Consider the following 19,955-nt stretch of genomic DNA (forward strand, 5'->3'; position numbering starts at 1 on the left):
CTTTCAGATATTTGTGACGCTTAAACACATTTCAAGTGGTTGAATGACTTGTTTCGGCTCTTTTGTCACTCCGTGTCCTCGCTGTCTCGCTTTCTCGTCGTCCCCTCAAAGAGCCGATTCGAAGAGCCGTGTCGTTCGCGAACGACACACCCCGCTTGTGCTTTTCCAAACTCACCTGTGTCGTCGTCTTTTGGGCGTGTTTTTTTTTTCTTTTTTCTTCAGACGACCCCCAACTCCCAACAGCCGGAGGACATAAGTTTGTTCGCATGGACGACGGGCGAGGAGCGGGCTCAAAGCGGAAGACAAGTTGAGTGAAGTACTAATTCAGCCGATATGGAAGCGAACGGCCTCGACAACAAGCCCGGTAGGTGGAAATATTTGACGTTTTATGCTAACACCTGTTAGCTTACATTTGCTAGCTTTCAGGCAATCACACCACCTGCTGAATTCCTCGGACTGTTTTTTTTATATATTTTTTTAAGTCTCAAAAGGTGTGGCTCTTTCACTTTTTCTGGATAGTTTTGTCTTCTCGAACGGTGTTTTTCAACCACTGTGCCGCGGCACACTAGAATACAATCTGGTGTGCCGTGGGAGATTATCTAATTTCACCTATTTGGGTTAAAATGTTGTTTGCGAACCAGTAATTATAGTCTGCAAATGATGTGTTGGTGCTGTCTAGAGCTCGGCAGAGTAACCGTGTAATACTCTTCCATATCAGTAGGTGGCAGCCCGTAGCTAACTGCTTTGTAGATGTCGGAAACAGCGGGAGGCAGAGTGAAGGTAAAAAAAAACTTGTCTAATGCTTAAACCAGGGGTGTCCAAACTTTTTCCACTGAGGGCCGCACACTGAAAAATCAAAGCAAGCAGGGGCCATTTTTTTTATTTTTTTTTTATTTTTTAATTTTTTTAATTAATATTAAAAAAAAAGGGGCCATTTTGATATTTTTTATATCAAAAACCAATACAATATATGTATAAAAAAATATACATTTAGGCCTCCACTCAAGCTTGATCCCGGGGACCCCAAAGGGTTTTGGTAAAAAAAAAAAGATTAAAAATGTGTCATTATTCAGTATTACTATTTTTATTATTATTCAAGTTTTAAATCTCTAGATCAGGGGTCACCAACGCGGTGCCCGCGGGCACCAGGTAGCCCGTAAGGACCAGGGGCCGTACTTATCAAGCTTCTCAGAATTACTCCTAAGAAGTCTGCTAAGAGTTGACTTAAGAGTAAATAAATTCTTCGCTGAAAGCTGCACTTAAAAGTTAGTTATCAAGCGTCTTACTCACGCTTTCAGCGAAGTGTAGGACTGAATCTTAAGTGTCACACTCAGAGCTGAATTACGACATTACTATGTGCCGTAAATGGAATTTTAGGTGACGTCATTTCTGTGTCCATAGAAATGACCAATCACGGAAGGGAATCCGTTGTCTAAGAATAAAGAAATATCTTGGAAATATTTAAGTGGACAATGGGAGTGTATATTTTGACAATAAACTACAAAATAATACAAAACAAACTAGTCCCCGCCGGCACTCACGCTACCGCTCCCTCTCTTCTGTCGCCCACACACTCACTGACGTCACTCACCTCACGGCCACACACATACGCTACTGTCATAACATTTTCTTTCCAATTCATTAATTAGGCAACTAATTTGAAACTGGTGTGGGTGGCTCTATATATACTAGCCCACTGCAGCCACATGCAGAAATCAACATGGAATCGAAAAGTATTAAATCTGTGACAAAAATAATACCCGCTCTGTCTAAACGATACCGTTTGATCAGCTGCTCGTCATCAAACAAATCCAGAACATCGTTCCGCTCCCTGAATGTTCGCAGCACGTCTCTCTCGCCTCAGTGCCATCCCCTGCTGGCAACTCCTAAACACTTAAGACACCTCTGAAGGTCTCTTAAATATCGTGGAGAGTAGGAGTGATTCTTAGACTTAAGAACGTTGATAAAAAGCTTTTATTCTTAAGTTTGAGAGTAGGACTAAATTTCGCAAATTCTCAGGACTTAAGTGTAAAATGGCACTCTAAGAAGCTTGATAAGTATGGCCCCTGATGAGTAGCCCGCTGGCCTGTTCTAAAAATAGCTCAAATAGCAGCACTTACCAGTGAGCTGCCTCTATTTTTTAAAATTGTATTTATTTACTAGCAAGCTGGTCTCGCTTTGCCCGACATTTTTAATTCTAAGAGAGACAAAACTCAAATAGAATTTGATAATCCAAGAAAATATTGTAAAGACTTGGTCTTCACTTGTTTAAATAAATTCATTAATTTTTTTACTTTGCTTCTTATAACTTTCAGAAAGACAATTTTAGAGAAAAAATACAACCTTAAAAATGATTTTAGGATTTTTAAACACATATACCTTTTTACCTTTTAAATTCCTTCCTCTTCTTTCCTGACAATTTAAATCAATGTTCAAGTAAATAAAACAATTTTATTGTAAAGAATAATAAATACATTTTAATTTAATTCTTCATTTTAGCTTCTGTTTTTTCGACGAAGAATATCTGTGAAATATTTCTTCAAACTTATTATGATTAAAATTCAAAAAAATTATTCTGGCAAATCTAGAAAATTAGTAGAATCAAATTGAAATCTTATTTCAAAGTCTTTTGAGTTTCTTTTAAAAATTTTGTTCTGGAAAACCTAGAATAAATAATGATTTGACTTTATTAGAAATATAGCTTGGTCCAATTTGTTATATATTCTAATAAAGTGCAGATTTGATTTTAACCTATTAAAACATGTCATCAAAATTCTAAAATTAATCTTAATCAAGAAAAATTACTAATGATGTTCCATAAATTATTTTTTTAATTTTTTCAAAAAAATTAGAATTAGCTAGTTTTTCTCTTCTTTTTTTCGGTTGAATTTTGAGTTTTAAAGAGTCGAAATTGAAGATAAACTATGTTTCAAAATTTAATTGTCATTTTTTTCGTGTTTTCTCCTCTTTTAAACCGTTCAATTAAGTGTAAATATCATTAATTATTAATAATAACATAGAGTTAAAGGTAAATTGAGCAAATTGGCTATTTCTGGCAATTTATTTAAGTGTGTATCAAACTGGTAGCCCTTCGCATTAATCAGTACCCAAGAAGTAGCTCTTGGTTTCAAAAAGGTTGGTGACCCCTGCTCTAGATCAACATTAGGTCTATCTGTCAATATAACGTTTTTAAAGATTTAAGTTGTATGCTCTTTTTGTCAAAGAAAACCAATTTTTTTAATGGAAAAACCCCAAAATATGCAATATTTTCACCCAATAAAATTTTTCAGTAGAATATTTGAGATTATATAATAATTGGAGCCTTAAAAAGGTCAATAACTCATAACACCATCGATTTTTATTCATTATTATTTTTTGAGCAATGACACTTAAAAACAAATCACTCTAAAATTATTGTGGATACAAAAAGGGTCCTACTCATTAAAGTGTTAAAAAATAAATTATACATTTTTTTTACTGTTTACTTTTAACACAATAATCTCAAGATCAACTTCAGATCTATCCGTCAATCATAAGTTCTATTGTTGTTTATGTTTTTGGTTTGTTCGTTTTAGGCCCTTCTTTAAAAAAAAAAACAGCTCAGTTTTTTGTATGGCAAACACAAAATATGCAACATTTTCCCCAAAAAATATCTCAAAGTGGAATATTTAATGTGACATAATTGGAGCCTTTAATAGGTCAATAATTCATAATGACATTGATTTTGAGTCATTATTATTTTTTAAAGAAAGAAAAAGCCTGCATGGCAGCTTTGTATTATTAGAGTAAACATTGCAACATTTTCTTGTTACATTTCACCTGTTTGCTCTTTTATACCACTTTTTATGTGTTTAATTTTTTTCAATCGTATTTTTAAAATGTGCCGTGGGGCCGTTAAAAAATGACCTGCAGGCCGCACTTTGGACACCCCTGGCTTAAACCCAAAATAAACAAAAGGTGAGTGCCCCTATCAAAAGGCAATGAAGCTTAGGGAAGGCTATGCAGAACGCAACTAAAACTGAACTGGCTACAAAGTAAACAAAAACAGAATGCTGGACGACAGCAAAGACTTACTGTGGAGCAGAGGCGACGTCCACAATGTACATCCGAACATGACATGACAATCAACAATGTCCCCACAAAGAAGGATAATAAAAACAACTGAAATATTCTTGATTGCTAAAACAAAGTAGATGCGGGAAATATCGCTCAAAGGAAGACATGAAACTGCTACGGGAAAATACCCCAAAAAAGAGAAAAAGCCACCAAAATAGGAGCGCAAGACAAGAACTAAAACATTACACAACGAAAACAGCAATAAACGGCAAATAAGTCTACAAGAGCTATATTGATGCATGCTATGTAAATAATTCAATGTATATACCGATGATTAATGATGAATTGATTAACGCGGACCCCGACTTAAACAAGTTGAAAAACTTATTCGGGTGTTACCATTTAGTGGTCAATTGTACGGAATATGTACCTCACTGTGCAATCTACTAATAAAAGTCTCAATCAATTAATCAAAAGCTTGGTTATGGTGTTAAGTCATATCCAACAATTGTGAGAACGACTTTTTACTGTCAACTAAATTTTGTTTTTTAATGATTTCTGCTGGTGGTGTGCCTCAGGATTTTTTCAACGCAAAATATGTGCCTTGGCTCAAAATAGTTTGAAAAACACTGTTCTAGAACATTCTGCACATGTTACGAAGTGCTATTGAAGACATTGAAACACGGCATGTTGCTACTTTTTTCCTCCAAGTGTGCGATGTAAACTTATAAAGTCATGCTAGCTGGCTGTGTGTTACTGCCAGCAACCACAAGGGGGCGTCCGTGAACTATTTACTGTAAGTGTTAAAGCAGTCGGGTCCCCAAGCACCGGTACCGGTCCGTGACGCCTTTGCTACCGGGCCGCAGAGAAACATTAAATAATTTATAAAGGACTGCATTTTCTCCAACTTAACTTTGGCCTGTCCCACTAGACCGGGGGTCGGCAACCCGCGGCTCTAGATCCTTAACGCTGCCCTAGTGGCTCTCTGGAGCTTTTTCAAAAATGTATGAAAACTGGAAAAAGATGAGGGGGAAAAAAATATATTTTTTGTTTTAATAAGGTTTCTGTAGGAGGATAAACATGACACAAACCTCCCTAATTGTTATAAATCACACTGTTTGTATTAAACATGCTTCACTGATTGGAGTATTTGGCGAGCGCCGTTTTGTCCTACTAATTTTGGTGGTCCTTGAACTCACCGTAGTTTGTTTACAATTCAGGTGTCGGCAACCCAAAATGTTGAAAGAGCCATATTGGACCAAAAATACAAGAACAAAACTGTCTGGAGCCGCAAAAAATGAAAAGCCATATTACATACAGATAGTGTGTCATGAGATATAAATTGAATTAAGAGGACTTAAAGGCAACTAAATGACCTCAAACATACCTACAAATGAGGCATAATGATGCAATATGTACATATAGCTAGCCTAAATAGCATGTTAGCATCGATTAGCTTGCATTAATGCAGTGACCAAATATGTCTGATTAGCACTCCACACAAGTCAACAACAACAACACTCACCTTTGTGCATTCACGCACAAGGTTAAAAGTTGGGTGGACAAAATGAGACAGAAAAAGAAGTGGCATAAAACACGTCCTAGAAAGTCGGAGAAAGTTATACATGTAAACAAACTACGGTGAGTTCAAAGACTGCCAAAATTAGTAGGGTAAAACGGCGCTCGCCAAATACTCCAATCAGTGAAGCATGTTTGATATAAACAGTGTGATTTATAACAATTAGGGAGGTTTGTGTCATGTTTGTCCTTCTACATAAACCTTATTAAAACAAAATATATTTTTTCCCCTCATCTTTTTCGATTTTTCATACATTTTTGAAAAAGATCCAGAGAGCCACTAGGGCGGCGCTAAAGAGCCGCATGCGGCTCTAGAGCCGCGGGTTGCCGACTAACTTCCTCCGACTTTCTAGGACGTGTTTTATGCCACTTCTTTTTCTGTCTCATTTTGTCCACCAAACTTTTAACCTTGTGCGTGAATGCACAAAGGTGAGTTTTGTTGATGTTGACTTGTGTGGAGTGCTAATCAGACATATTTGGTCACTGCATTAATGCAAGCTAATCGATGCTAACATGCTATTTAGGCTAGCTATATGTACATATTGCATCATTATGCCTCATTTGTAGGTATATTTAAGGTCATTTAGTTGCCTTTAAGTCCTCTTAATTCAATTTATATCTCATGACACACTATCTGTATGTAATATGGCTTTTCATCTTTTGTGGCACCAGACAGTTTTGTTCTTGTATTTTTGGTCCAATATGGCTCTTTCAACATTTTGGGTTGCCGACCCCTGCACTAGACCAGGGGTTTCAAACTTGTTTTTATTAAGTGCCACACCGCAGTCATGGCCATACTTGCCAACCTTGAGACCTCTGAATTCGGGAGATGGGGGGACCGGGGGGTGTATAACGGTTCGGTTCATTTTCGGTACAGTAAGAAAACAACAAAATATACATTTTTGGGTTATTTATTTACCAAATTTGCAAAATCTTCCACCAAAAATATTTTTCTTAGTGGAAAATTTGATGTGAAGTAATAATTCATAATAACATTGATTTTGATTCAATATTATGTTTTGAGCAATGACAGTTTGAAAGAACAAAAAAAACAGCTTTGTTTTATTAGTCAACATTGCACCTTTTTCTAAATTACATTTAACCTTTAAGCTTTTTTATTTCACTTTTGTTATGTTTTTGTTTATTTTAATAGTATTTTTAGAATGTGCCGTGGGCCTTTAAAACAATAGCTGTGGGCCGCAAATGGCCTCCGGGGCACACTTTTGACACCCCTGCTATAGATAATAAAAAATTAATTCTGATAAATCTATGGATAAAAAGCAGAGCCTGGCGACGCATGCGCGTTTATCATAACTCTCTCGCTCTCTCTGTCTCTGCCCCTCCCTCACCAATGCTGCTGCGCGCACACATTTTTTTTGTTTTTAACCCCTTCTAAACCCTGAACGTTTATTGAAAATACACGCAACCCTAACTCAAAATGCCGGACATTTGAGGCATTTAAGAAACTCCGCCCTGACAGCTCCGCAAAAGAGGACATGTCCGGTGAAAAGAGGACGTATGGTCAGTCTATCGTAGCCCGTTAGCTGCCAGCATGCCGTGTGTTGAGCCTCGGTGTGCATTGTTTACACAATGTGCGGTACGCTACTTAATATGTCCGTGTGGAAACTCGTTTGGTACACCTCCGAACTGAACCGGAACCCCCGTACCGAAGCGGTTCAATACAAATACACGTACCGTTACACCCCTAATAACTATAAATGATCCGTTCATGAATGAGTATATCTGTTCGGCCACCGTGTTCAATGGAGAAGTCTGATCTACAAAATGTGCAGGCAGCATACCCCTTCCCCTTCGAGCTGTTCTGGATGAACTGAAATTATTTTTTTCCAATCATTTTGGAACTTGCAAGCGTACTTCTTCTTACTCGTCGTCGCCATGTCTCTTCTTCGTTCTTCTGCTTCGTCTCTGTTATGTTTTTGGACATTACTACTTGCCGTGGTTTTGGAGCAATGCATGATGGGAATCCGGATGTTGTGTGTCGGTGTATTAACGTGCCGGCTGGAATAAACACACGCTGAGAAATAGCTCCGTGCCTGCCTACGTTATGGGTTATAGATAAACCTATGGATAACGGAGACATATATAATAGTCTCCTTTTCAGGTGAGAGAGGACGCTAAAAGCAGTGCCTTTAAGGCACGCCCCCAATATTGTTGTCCGGGTGGAAATCAGGAAAAATTCGGGATAATGGTTGCCCCGGGAGATTTTCGGGAGGGGAACTGAAATTCGGGAGTCTCCCGGGAAAATCAGAGGGTTGGCAAGTATGGTCATGGCTGCCATGAGAGGTCCGCTTGTAACAGTAAATAATTAATGAATTTGCCTACAAATTTAAATATTTAAAACATTTTTTACATAAAGAGTAAGAAAAAATCTGTGGTTTTTACCACTGTTTTTTACAGAAAAAATTGGCAGCTTAGTTGCCAGTAAAATATTTTACTGTAAAATATATGGTGTTTTTTATTATTATTTTTTACAACATATTACTGTAAATAGAAATACAGTACCACTGTTTAATTTTATTTTGGCAACTCAGATGCCAGTTTTTTACCATAATAAGATGTAGTACCTTTGGCTGCCATGAGAGGGTCGCTTGTAACAGTAAATAATTAATGAATTTGCCTACAAATTTAAATATTTAAAACATTTTTTACGTAAAGAGTAAGAAAAAATCTGTAGATTTTACCACTGTTTTTTACAGAAAAAAAATGGCAGCTTAGTTGCCAGTAAAATATTTTACTGTAAAATATATGGTGTTTTTTATTAATATTTTTTACAACATATTACTGTAAATAGAAATACAGTACCACTGTTTTATTTTGGAAACTCAGATGCCAGTTTTTTACCATAATAAGATGTAGTACCTTTGGCTGCCATGAGAGGGCCGCTTGTAACAGTAAATAATTAATGAATTTGCCTACAAATTTAAATATTTAAAACATTTTTTACGTAAAGAGTAAGAAAAAATCTGTGGATTTTACCACTGTTTTTTACAGAAAAAAAATGGCAGCTTAGTTGCCAGTAAAATATTTTACTGTAAAATATATGCTGTTTTTTAAATTATTTTTACAACATATTACTGTAAATAGAAATACAGTACCACTGTTTAATTTTATTTTGGCAACTTAGATGCCAGTTTTTTTACCATAATAAAATGTAGTACCTTTGGCTGCCATGAGAGGGTCGCTTGTAACAGCAAATAATTAATGAATTTGCCTACAAATTTAAATATTTAAAACATTTTTTACATAAAGAGTAAGAAAAAATCTGTGGGTTTTACCAGTTTTTTACAGAAAAAAAATGGCAGCTTAGTTGCCAGTAAAATATTTTACTGTAAAATATATGGTGTTTTTTATTATTATTAGTATTTTTTACAACATATTACTGTAAATAGAAATACAGTACCACTTATTTTATTTTGGCAACTCAGATGCCAGTTTTTTTACCATAATAAAATGTGGTACCTTTGGCTGCCATGAGAGGGTCGCTTGTAACAGTAAATAATTAATGAATTTGCCTACAAATTTAAATATTTAAAACATTTTTTATGTAAAGAGTAAGAAAAAATCTGTGGATTTTACCACTGTTTTTTACAGAAAAAAAATGGCAGCTTAGTTGCCAGTAAAATATTTTACTGTAAAATATATGCTGTTTTTTAAATTATTTTTACAACATATTACTGTAAATAGAAATACAGTACCACTGTTTAATTTTATTTTGGCAACTTAGATGCCAGTTTTTTTTACCATAATAAAATGTGGTACCTTTGGCTGCCATGAGGGTCGCTTGTAACAGTAAATAATTAATGAATTTGCCTACAAATTTAAATATTTAAAACATTTTTTACGTAAAGAGTAAGAAAAAATCTGTAGATTTTACCACTTTTTTACAGAAAAAAATGGCAGCTTAGTTGCCAGTAAAATATTTTACTGTAAAATATATGCTGTTTTTTAAATTATTTTTACAACATATTACTGTAAATAAAAATACAGTCCCACTGTTTAATTTTATTTTGGCAACTTAGATGCCATTTTTTTTACCATAATAAAATGTGGTACCTTTGGCTGCCATGAGAGGGTCGCTTGTAACAGTAAATAATTAATGAATTTGCTTACAAATTTAAATATTTAAAACATTTTTTACGTAAAGAGTAAGAAAAAATCTGTGGATTTTACCAGTTTTTTACAGAAAAAAAATGGCAGCTTAGTTGCCAGTAAAATATTTTACTGTAAAATATATGCTGTTTTTTAAATTATTTTTTACAACATATTACTGTAAATAGAAATACAGTACCACTGTTTAATTTTATTTTGGCAACTCAGATGCCAGTTTTTTTACCATAATAAAATGTGGTACTTTTGGCTGCAATGAGAGGGTCGCTAGTAACAGTAAATAATTAATGAATTTGCCTACAAATTTAAATATTTAAAACATTTTTTATGTAAAGAGTAAGAAAAAATCTGTGGATTTTACCACTGTTTTTTACAGAAAAAAAATGGCAGCTTAGTTGCCAGTAAAATATTTTACTGTAAAATATATGCTGTTTTTTAAATTATTTTTTACAACATATTACTGTAAATAGAAATACAGTACCACTGTTTAATTTTATTTTGGCAACTCAGATGCCAGTTTTTTTACCATAATAAAATGTGGTACTTTTGGCTGCAATGAGAGGGTCGCTAGTAACAGTAAATAATTAATGAATTTGCCTACAAATTTAAATATTTAAAACATTTTTTATGTAAAGAGTAAGAAAAAATCTGTGGATTTTACCACTGTTTTTTACAGAAAAAAAATGGCAGCTTAGTTGCCAGTAAAATATTTTACTGTAAAATATATGGTGTATTTTATTATTAGTATTTTTTACAACATATTACTGTAAATAGAAATACAGTACCACTGTTTAATTTTATTTTGGCAACCTCAGATGCCAGTTTTTTACCATAATAAAATGTAGTACCATTTTAAATCAGGGGTGTCCAAGCTTTTTCCACTGAGGGCCGCGCACTGAAAAATCAAAGCACGCGGGGGCCATTTTGATATAATTTCATTTTCAAAACCTATACAATATACACTTTTTTTTTTAACCTTTGGGCCTCCCTCAAGTTAGGTCCTAGGGACCCAGAAGGGTTTCAGTCTTAAAAAAGGTTAAAAATAAGTCATATATTATTTATTTTTTATTAAACGCTTGAATCTCTAATTCAACTTCATATTTGAAGTTCGATCAACTTCAACTATATATATATATATATATATATATATATATATATATATATATATATATATATATATATATATATATATATATATATATATATATATATATATATATATATATATATATATATATTTGAAGTAAATTCTCGTAACTGGACCCAGCAGGAACTTCTTGGAGACACTTTGTGGAGTCTTCGAAGAGCAGATTCTTTCCAGACTGTGACTCAAATAAAATATATATATAAATATATATTAAAAAAAAAAAAAAAAAAAATATATATATATATATATATATATATATATATATATATATATTACATTTTATGAGCTTTTTGTCAAAATCCTATTTTTTGGGGCAAAAATATAAAATATACAGTATTTTTCCCAAAAATATTTTCAAAGTGGAATATTTGATGTGAAGTAATTGGATCCCTAAATAGGTCAATAATTAATAGCAAAATTTATTTTTTTAATTCCAATTAAATTCTTGAGGATCCAAAAGTGCCCCACATTTTCATATTTTTCATGTTTTTTTATTTGTATTTATGTCCTTTTTGTCCTAAAATCAGTCAATAATTCATAGCAACATTGATTTTGATTCATTATTATTTTTTGATAAATTATTAAAAAAAAAAGTGTTATTAGATTCAACAATGCAACTTTTTCTGATTGCATTTCACCTATTTGCTCTTTTATTTAAAAAATGTTTTAGTATTTTTAGAATGATGTGCTGCGGGCCGGTAAAACATTAGCTGCGGGCCGCAAATGGCCCCTGGGCCACACTTTGGACACACTGATTTAAATCATCAACCGTTGATTTTACAGTAAAAAAAATTTTTAAAAACTGACAGCTCAGTCAATATAATACTGTAAAAAAAACAAACATTGGTAGTTTTTTTTTCAAACTTACAATATAATGCTGTAAAAAAACCTCCCTAAATTTTACAAAAAAATCTATTGGTCGTATTTACAGTGTGCAATTTGATGGATAACTTGCTTTGAAATCATAAGTTAAGCAGATATTCAGGTATTTTTTTCAAATCAAAGGCAAAATCATTCAATGAGCAGAGAAAACGTACAGGTTAAAAAGTATCGGTATTGGCAATACAAGCCCAGTATTACTTGGTATCGGCGCCATATCAAAAAATGTGCAGCGTCACACCCCCCCCCCCCCCCCCCCCCCCCCCGCTGGCAGCCGGTGTTCAGACCAATTCAAAAAAGTGACCTTTGAGCGGGGCTGGTACTACACGGCCCTTCCACGCGCTCCTTCTTCCTCACGCCTTGAACACACAACAGCAACTATGGCATGTCTGCATACACAACAACTCAGTCGCTCCCAGGAGTTACTGCGTCACGCCAGAGAGCAGGAGGCGGTCAAAGAGAATTTAAAACACCTAGGTAGGCAACACGTTTTTAGCATGCAAGTGGCAGCATTAGCCGATGACGACACAAGGTTTGGAAGGTCGGCATGAATCCCCCTTGCTCATGTCTTTCTCAGGCTTGGAGGGCGACACGGATGTCCAGTTCCTCCTGCAGGGGGGCGACCTTCTCAAGGTGCGCTCCTCATCCTGGAAGAAAAGCCGCTACTTTAAGCTCCAAGATGACTGCAAGACAATGTGGCGCGAATCCAAGCGAATCTTCAAGAGGCACCGGACCTGTGAGTGTTGTCCTAACTCAATGCTTTAAAAATGTTTTAAAATGTAATATCGGAAATTATCGATATCGGTTTTTATTTTTTTATTTTTTTTATTAAATCAACATAAAAAACACAATTAGTGTACCAACCCAAAAAACCTTCCTCCCCCATTCACGCTCATTCAAACAAAAGGGTTGTTTCTTTCTGTTATTAATATTCTGGTTCCTACATTATATATCAATATATATCAATACAGTCTGCAAGGGATACAGTCCGTAAGCACACATGATTGTGGTCCACTAATAGTACTAACCTTTAACAGTTAATTCTACTCATTTTCATGAATTACTAGTTTCTATGTAACTGTTTTTATATTGTTTTACTTTCTTTTTTATTCAAGAAAATGTTTTTAATTTATTTATCTTATTTTATTAATTTTTTTAAAAAGGACCTTATCTTCACCATACCTGGTTGTCCAAATTAGGCATAATAATGTGTTAATTCCACGACTGTATATATCGGTATCGGTTGATATCGGTAATTAAGAGTTCAGGAATATCGGATATCGGCAAAAAGCCATTATCGGACATCCCTAGTCCTAACCTTTTAAACTCCCCTGAAAATGCAGGAGGAAAACCCCAATGTTGAATGTTTGTCTAGGGTGGATTTTTCCATTGTAAAAGTGGAAGAGCTGATCTGTCTTATGGCTAAGGGAGATAGCAGGTGATAACTGATATGCTTTGCAGGCTGGTCGTCATGGAGACGAGCATTTCTTTTATAGTGCCTATTAAGTTCTCCTGGTTGAACTGTGTGCCACGTCCATAAATGAAATATCATCGACCAGTGACCTCAGTCTAATGCAAACATAAGGCCCGCCACATCATTTTACGTGGCCTGGTAATAGGGCTGGGCGATATGGCCTTTTTTTAATATCTCGATATTTTTAGGCCATATATATATCTGGATATTTTGCCTTAGCCTTGAATGAACACTTGATGCATATAATCACAGCAGTATGATGATTCTATGTGTCTACATTAAAACATTCTTCTTCATACTGCATTAATATATGCTCATTTTAAACAGACAACCGTAATTTGTCAAGTGTGGGGCAAAAGCGTTGCTACAAAAAATAGCAGCACTGCTAATTCGTAGCATCATTTGAAAAGTCACCCGCTAGAGAATGAAGAGTGCTTGAAACTCCGCATCAAATCAACTTTATTTATAAAGCACATTTAAAATTTACCACAGAGGTAGCCAAAGTGTTGTACAATGAGCAGGTTAAAAGATAATACGAGAACCGAGCAAACACAACACAACACAAACAGAACACGATAAAAAATAAATAAATAAAATAAATAAAATATAAAAACATAAAAACAGGTTCACAGCAGGTGTATTATGGGGCGCCATTGCAGGATGGGTATCACTCAGTGTTAAAAGCCATGGAATAAAAGTATGTTTTTAAGAGAGATTTAAAAACAGGAAGAGAGGAGGCTTGTCTAACACTAAGAGGTAGGTCGTTCCAGAGCTTGGGAGCAGCAGCGGCGAAAGCTCTGTCACCTCTAAGCTTCAGCCTTGTGTCCGGGACCGTCAGTAGCAGCTGATCGGCTGATCTTAGGGATCGGGTGGGGCAGTAAGGCTGAAGGAGGTCGGAGAGATATGTTGGCGCGAGGTTGTTTAGACATTTAAAAACAAATAAAAGGAGTTTAAAATTGATTCAGTAACGCACAGGGAGCCAGTGAAGGGACGCTAATATAGGGGTGATGTGCTCACGTCTGCGGGTCTGTGTTAGCAGACGAGCAGCAGAGTTCTGCACGAGCTGCAGGCGGGCGAGGGAGGCCTGGCTAATGCCTACATACAGGGCATTGCAGTAGTCAAGACGAGTCGAGATAAAGGCGTGGATTAATTTCTCGAGATCATGTCCTGATAGAAGCGGTTTCACTTTCGCCATTTGGCGTAATTGATAAAAGCTTTTTTGAACGACGCTGCTGATTTGTTTTTCGAATGGTCAACATCAGCATGTCAACATCTCCGTTCGGTGCCACACCCACAAAATGCCAAAGCAACCATTTCCACATCAGCACCGTATGAAACAAATAGTCAACAACAGAAGGAGATAACGTCCGCAGGAACCTACCACATAGCGAAGGACATACACTATTTGATTTCCTGTTATGCAGCTCATTTTTATTTGACAGTTATAGAAATATCTTGTGTGACATCATGCACAAAAGTGCACTTTATTTGTTTTAAACTGTTGTAGTGGCGTTCTGTACAAAAAGTGTACTTTAATTTAGTGTTGTTTTGATATGTCATCTTAGTGACATTATGCACAAAAGTGCACTCATAGCTTGTTTTAAAATGTCTCTGACAATCTTGCACTTTCTGTTTTGGAAATGACCTGAATGTTTGTGCCACTGCTTAATAACTGTTTAATAAATACACTTTTGGTCAATTGACTTAGTTGTGGTTTCCCTCTCTGCATGAAAGTTTAAAATGAGCATATATTAATGCAGTATGAAGAAGAATGTTTTAATGTAGACACATAGAATCATCATACTGCTGTGATTATATGCATCAAGTGTTCATTCAAGGCTAAGGCAAAATATCCAGATATATATCGTGTATCGTGACATGGCCTAAAAATATCCTAAAAAAAGGCCATATCGCCCAGCCCTAATACATTCACTGCTATAAAATGTAGTAAATGACGAGTTATTGTTTTGCAGAGAAATCCCATATTTTCACCAATTTTCCCGGCATATTTCCCATATTTTGAAACACAAATGTTGATGCTCCTCTTAGACACACGAAATAAAGGTCTTTGTAAAAGTCAATGATGATGCTAAATTAACCACAACATTCGCGCCGCTTAAAACATGTTGCTACTGTCAGGTTCAAACACGGATGACATCTATTAAACAGACAAAGAAGCAAGGAATCAAACAGAGACAGAATTAAATTTGGCTCAATGAGGAGAAACGCGTAGACCTGTACCCTTGTACACTGTCCCACCACGCTCTGACGAAAGATTGTACGCCTCCTCTTTTATTTGGACTTTCCCTGATTACATGGCAACAGCTGTTTCTAAGGGAGAGGGGTCGTAAACAGCCGCTGCCTTTGGTCACAAAACAGTTCAAAGAAAAGGTGCCTGGAGGGGGGGGGGGTCAGGCCCTGCTTCCTCTCCGCTTTGTAGATCTCGGATCAAGACAAAATCTTCCTGGGGATTACAATATGTCAAAGAAACAGATACCTTCATGTCGCTTCCCATCCTACACAGTGGAGTTTTACAAGCCTTTTGATTGGTAAGATCAAAGACAGCTTTGAGACACAAAGTTTTGTGATAACTTAGATACAATTATTCTGACAGCTACTGGCCCGAAGTTTCCTAAAATGTTAAAATAACAACGTTAAGCTTTGTCCAGCTGTTTACTGACCTACTATTCATGTTTCAATCACTTCTACTCCAAATATCGGCCTTCTTGGCTACTAAGAAACGGTATCAATATCGGCCCTCTGTTGAGTTCTAATAAAAATCCTGCAATCTCCCCCAATAAAATCTATAGCAAAAGTAGGACACATGTTCTGAGTCTACTCGCAGCACAATCAAAGTACTGTAAATGACAAAGATGTTGTTGTTTTTTTTGCCTTGTTCGCAGTTTCCATCGACGACATTGCGGCGGTGCGGCGGGGCCGCCAGACGGAGGGCTTGAAGAAGTACACGGAGCAGCAGGAGGAGAGCTGCTGCTTCTCCATCGTCTTCAAGGTCCCCGGTAAGAACCTGGACCTCATCGCCAGCTCTGAGGACGAGACCAAGCAGTGGGTCAGCAGCTTGCGGAAAATGATCGACAGCAGGAACAACCTCAACCAGCAGCAGAAGTCTGAACAGTATCCTTATCATGGCGCTGTGAAGCTTACTTTGTAAGTGGCATTGCTTATTCCCGCTCTCAAAGAGACTAGGTGTTGGCAAGGGGCGGAGCCAATCATCACAACGAGTGATTATTGGTAATAGAGTTAAATTAAATTGCATGAAAGTCAACTCTGATCAACTGTAATCTAAATACTGTAGCTAATACAGTAACCAAAATTGCAAGTTCATATGCATTTAAGACATTTTGTATATTTTGCAGCATGTTAAAATGCTGTCTTAGCCAACTGTGCTGTGCGACTCCAGGAACCATCATCACTGTTTATTCGGGGGTTTTTTGCACTACATGCGGTTAAACTGATATCACATTTCTGACAGGAGTTTGCATGCAAATAAACATTTAAACACAACTCATTACAACCTCATTAGTATAGGTCACAGGTGTCAAACTCAAGGCCCGCCACATCATTTTATTTGGCCCTCGGAAGCCTGGAAATAATATGCGTCATTAAAGTACTTTATATCTTCTTACTAAATGTATTAGTTGTTTCCATTTTGACAGAAAAAAATACATGCACTCAATGCAATCGCATATTTGTTAAACATGAATATTATAATGTAACAAATATATAACCATAGATTCAAACAATGTTTAAGTTAAACTAGAAATACATACCGTATTTTTCGGACTATAAATCACAGTTTTTTTCATAGTTTGGCGGGGGGGTGCGACTTATGTGTGAAATTATTAACACATTAGCGTAAAATATCAAATAATATTATTGATCTCATTCACGTAAGAGACTAGACGTATAAGATTTCATGGGATTTAGCGATTAGGAGTGACAGATAGTTTGGTAAACGTATGGCATGTTCTATATGTTATAGTTATTTGAATGACTCTTACCATAATATGTTACGTTAACATACCAGGCACGTTCTCAGTTGGTTATTTATGCCTCATATAACGTACACTTATTCAGCCTGTTGTTCACTATTCTTTATTTATTTTAAATTGCCTATCAAATGTCTATTCTTGGTGTTGGCTTTTATCAAATAAATTGCCCCAAAAAATGTGACTTATACTCCAGTGCGACGTATACAGTATATGTTTTTTTCCTTCTTTATTATGCATTTTCGGCCGGTGCGACTTATAATCCGAAAAATACGGTAGTTGTTTCCATTTTGACAGAAAAAATACATGCACTCAACGCATAAATATTATAATGTAAGAAATATATGACCACAGATTCAAACAATGTTAAAGTTAAACTAGAAATACATACTTTTTATCTGCTTGACATATGATTTCTAAGCAAGTTATTCATCAAATTGTCAAATTTAGTACATAGATTTTACAGCGACTTTAACAACATTTACTGTGTTTTTTCAGCATTTTACTGTACATTCAAAATTTGACCATAAAATGCTGGCTACTGAGCTGCCAGGTTTTTGACTGTAAAAAAAAACGGTGGTACCGTTTTGCTACTCACAATAGTACACAGTAAAATCTACAGTTGTTTTTACGGTAAAATCCGGGGGCTAAATTGCCAGAATTTGACTGTAAAACTGCAGTTTTATATTTACAGTAAAATTCTAACTAAGCTGCCAATTTTGCACCATGAAAAACTGGTACCGTTTTTACTTTAAATTTTTACAATTTACAGTAACATGCTGAAAAAAACCACTGTAAATTTTACGGTAACATTTTTTGCGACCTGTCAGTTATTTACTGTAAAATCTACACTTTTTTTACATTGTTGTACATAAAAAAAATAAAAATGAAAATCATCAAACGCATAGGCAATTGTGTAATAATATCATTAACTGTTAAAAGTGGCCCTGTGAGGGCAAACATAACTGCGATGTGGCCCTCCATTAAAACGAGTTTGACAGTCCTGGTATAGGTTATAATTCCGGGGTCTCAAACCCGTGGGCTATCTGCAGCCCGTTTTGTGTGGCTCTGAATCCATCTTCATAGTTTAGTATTGAGGAATTGCAGTCCGCACACCCTAGGTATTGAGATAAATGTGTGTTTATGCAATCTAACCAAAGTTATTATAAACAAACACGTTTGTAAACAATACATTTGAAATAAATACAAAAACCAGATTTACATTAAACACAAAAATAATGGATTTAAAATAAAAATATAATATTGCAAACAAAAAATGAGTTGTAACATAAGAATATTGGATTTGCAACTTAAAACATTTAAAATAAAAACAAATAGATTTGAAATAAAAACACAGATTTGCAAACAAAAATAATAGATTGGAGTTTTTTTTAAACTAAACGTTTTACAAATAAAAAAATATTTCAACCAAAAATGGATTTAAAATAAAACATTCTCCAACAAAATGTTTTTGTTGCAAAGCGCTTCTTTGGTCTTTTTTCCAGTTACAAATCTTTTTTTGGTCGCGGCCTAATTTCAATCTTGTGGTTGGGGTGTCCTCTGAACAATATGTTAGAAGTAGGGCTGTCAAAATATTATTTTTTTTTAATCAGATTTTTAATCACAGGCTGTTACTCCCTTGCATAATTTAAATGAACTGAAAGACCCCAGTGTTTGGACACCAAATGATGTGTTATTGTCAGATGTCCCAGGAACACTTTTTAAAAGGTTTACTTAAATGCAGGACATTTATTTGCTGAAAACAGTTTTATCTCAAGTCCAGTCAGGGTTTATTTTGGAGTGACATTTACCAAGGAGCACACCAGTCGGAGCCTCCTCACTCCTCTTTGCACTGACTTATGCATTGACCTGATCACTGAATGTATGACCAACCCGTGCCGCCTTTTAGGTAACCATCCTCACTTAAGGTAAAGGAACATGGACAGTCAAAATAAATTGCGTCTATACATGATTAATGTAACAAATTCTTAGAATTCTTTTTTTAATTGGTCAGTCTTGGATGATGGCGTGTGATTGCGTACTACTTCCGTCCTTAACACATGTGTAGAGAACATACCAATGACTAGGGTTGGGCGGTACTGACCAATAAAAGGCCTTCTAACATACTGATCAGAGTAAGTAAGTTATAACTCTCCAAAAATGTGCAACCATTAAACTTATTGATTTTTTTTTTGCCCAAGAGGGACAAGCGATAGAAAATGGATGGATGGTTGCAGCCCCTAGACTAGATCTGACCAATTTAAGTCTTTGAGCATGAACTGATGAAACGTCTTCTGAGACAAACCAAACAGTCCAGTTGCGATTGATTGATTGAATGCCCTGAGATAACAATGACCTGGATGAATGAGAACATTCATAGACGGGGATGGTTGCTAATCAATTTTTTTTTTGGTTGCATAAAAAGACACATTTCTCTCCATACCTGGTTTGCTAATAGTTAAATAAATTATGTAGGGGTGTAACGGTACACAAAAATGTCGGTTCGGTATTTACCTCGGTTTAGAAGTCACGGTTCAGTTCATTTTCGGTACAGTAAGAAAACAATAAAATATACATTTTGGGGTTATTTATTTACCAAATTTGCAAAATCTTAAACCAAAAATATTTTTCTTAGTGGAATATTTGATGTGAAGTAATGGGAACCTTGGATAGGTCAATAATTCAT

At 35.5% G+C, this 19,955-nt stretch overlaps 1 protein-coding gene across 1 annotated transcript in view; it reads left to right on the top strand.

Moving 5' to 3' along the window:
- The first annotated feature begins 204 nt into the window (after positions 1-204).
- The window catches only part of plcd1b (phospholipase C, delta 1b), a 50,860-nt gene continuing 31,109 nt past the window's right edge, over positions 205-19,955 (top strand). The window contains exons 1-3 of the mRNA XM_062070303.1: positions 205-364; positions 12,366-12,524; positions 16,166-16,394. Of these exons, the coding sequence (XP_061926287.1) occupies positions 334-364; positions 12,366-12,524; positions 16,166-16,394 (419 nt within the window). The 5' untranslated portion in view covers positions 205-333. The remainder of the gene's footprint in view (positions 365-12,365; positions 12,525-16,165; positions 16,395-19,955) is intronic.

This window comes from Entelurus aequoreus, linkage group LG14 (genome assembly GCF_033978785.1).
Source record: "Entelurus aequoreus isolate RoL-2023_Sb linkage group LG14, RoL_Eaeq_v1.1, whole genome shotgun sequence".
NCBI lineage: Eukaryota > Metazoa > Chordata > Actinopteri > Syngnathiformes > Syngnathidae > Entelurus > Entelurus aequoreus.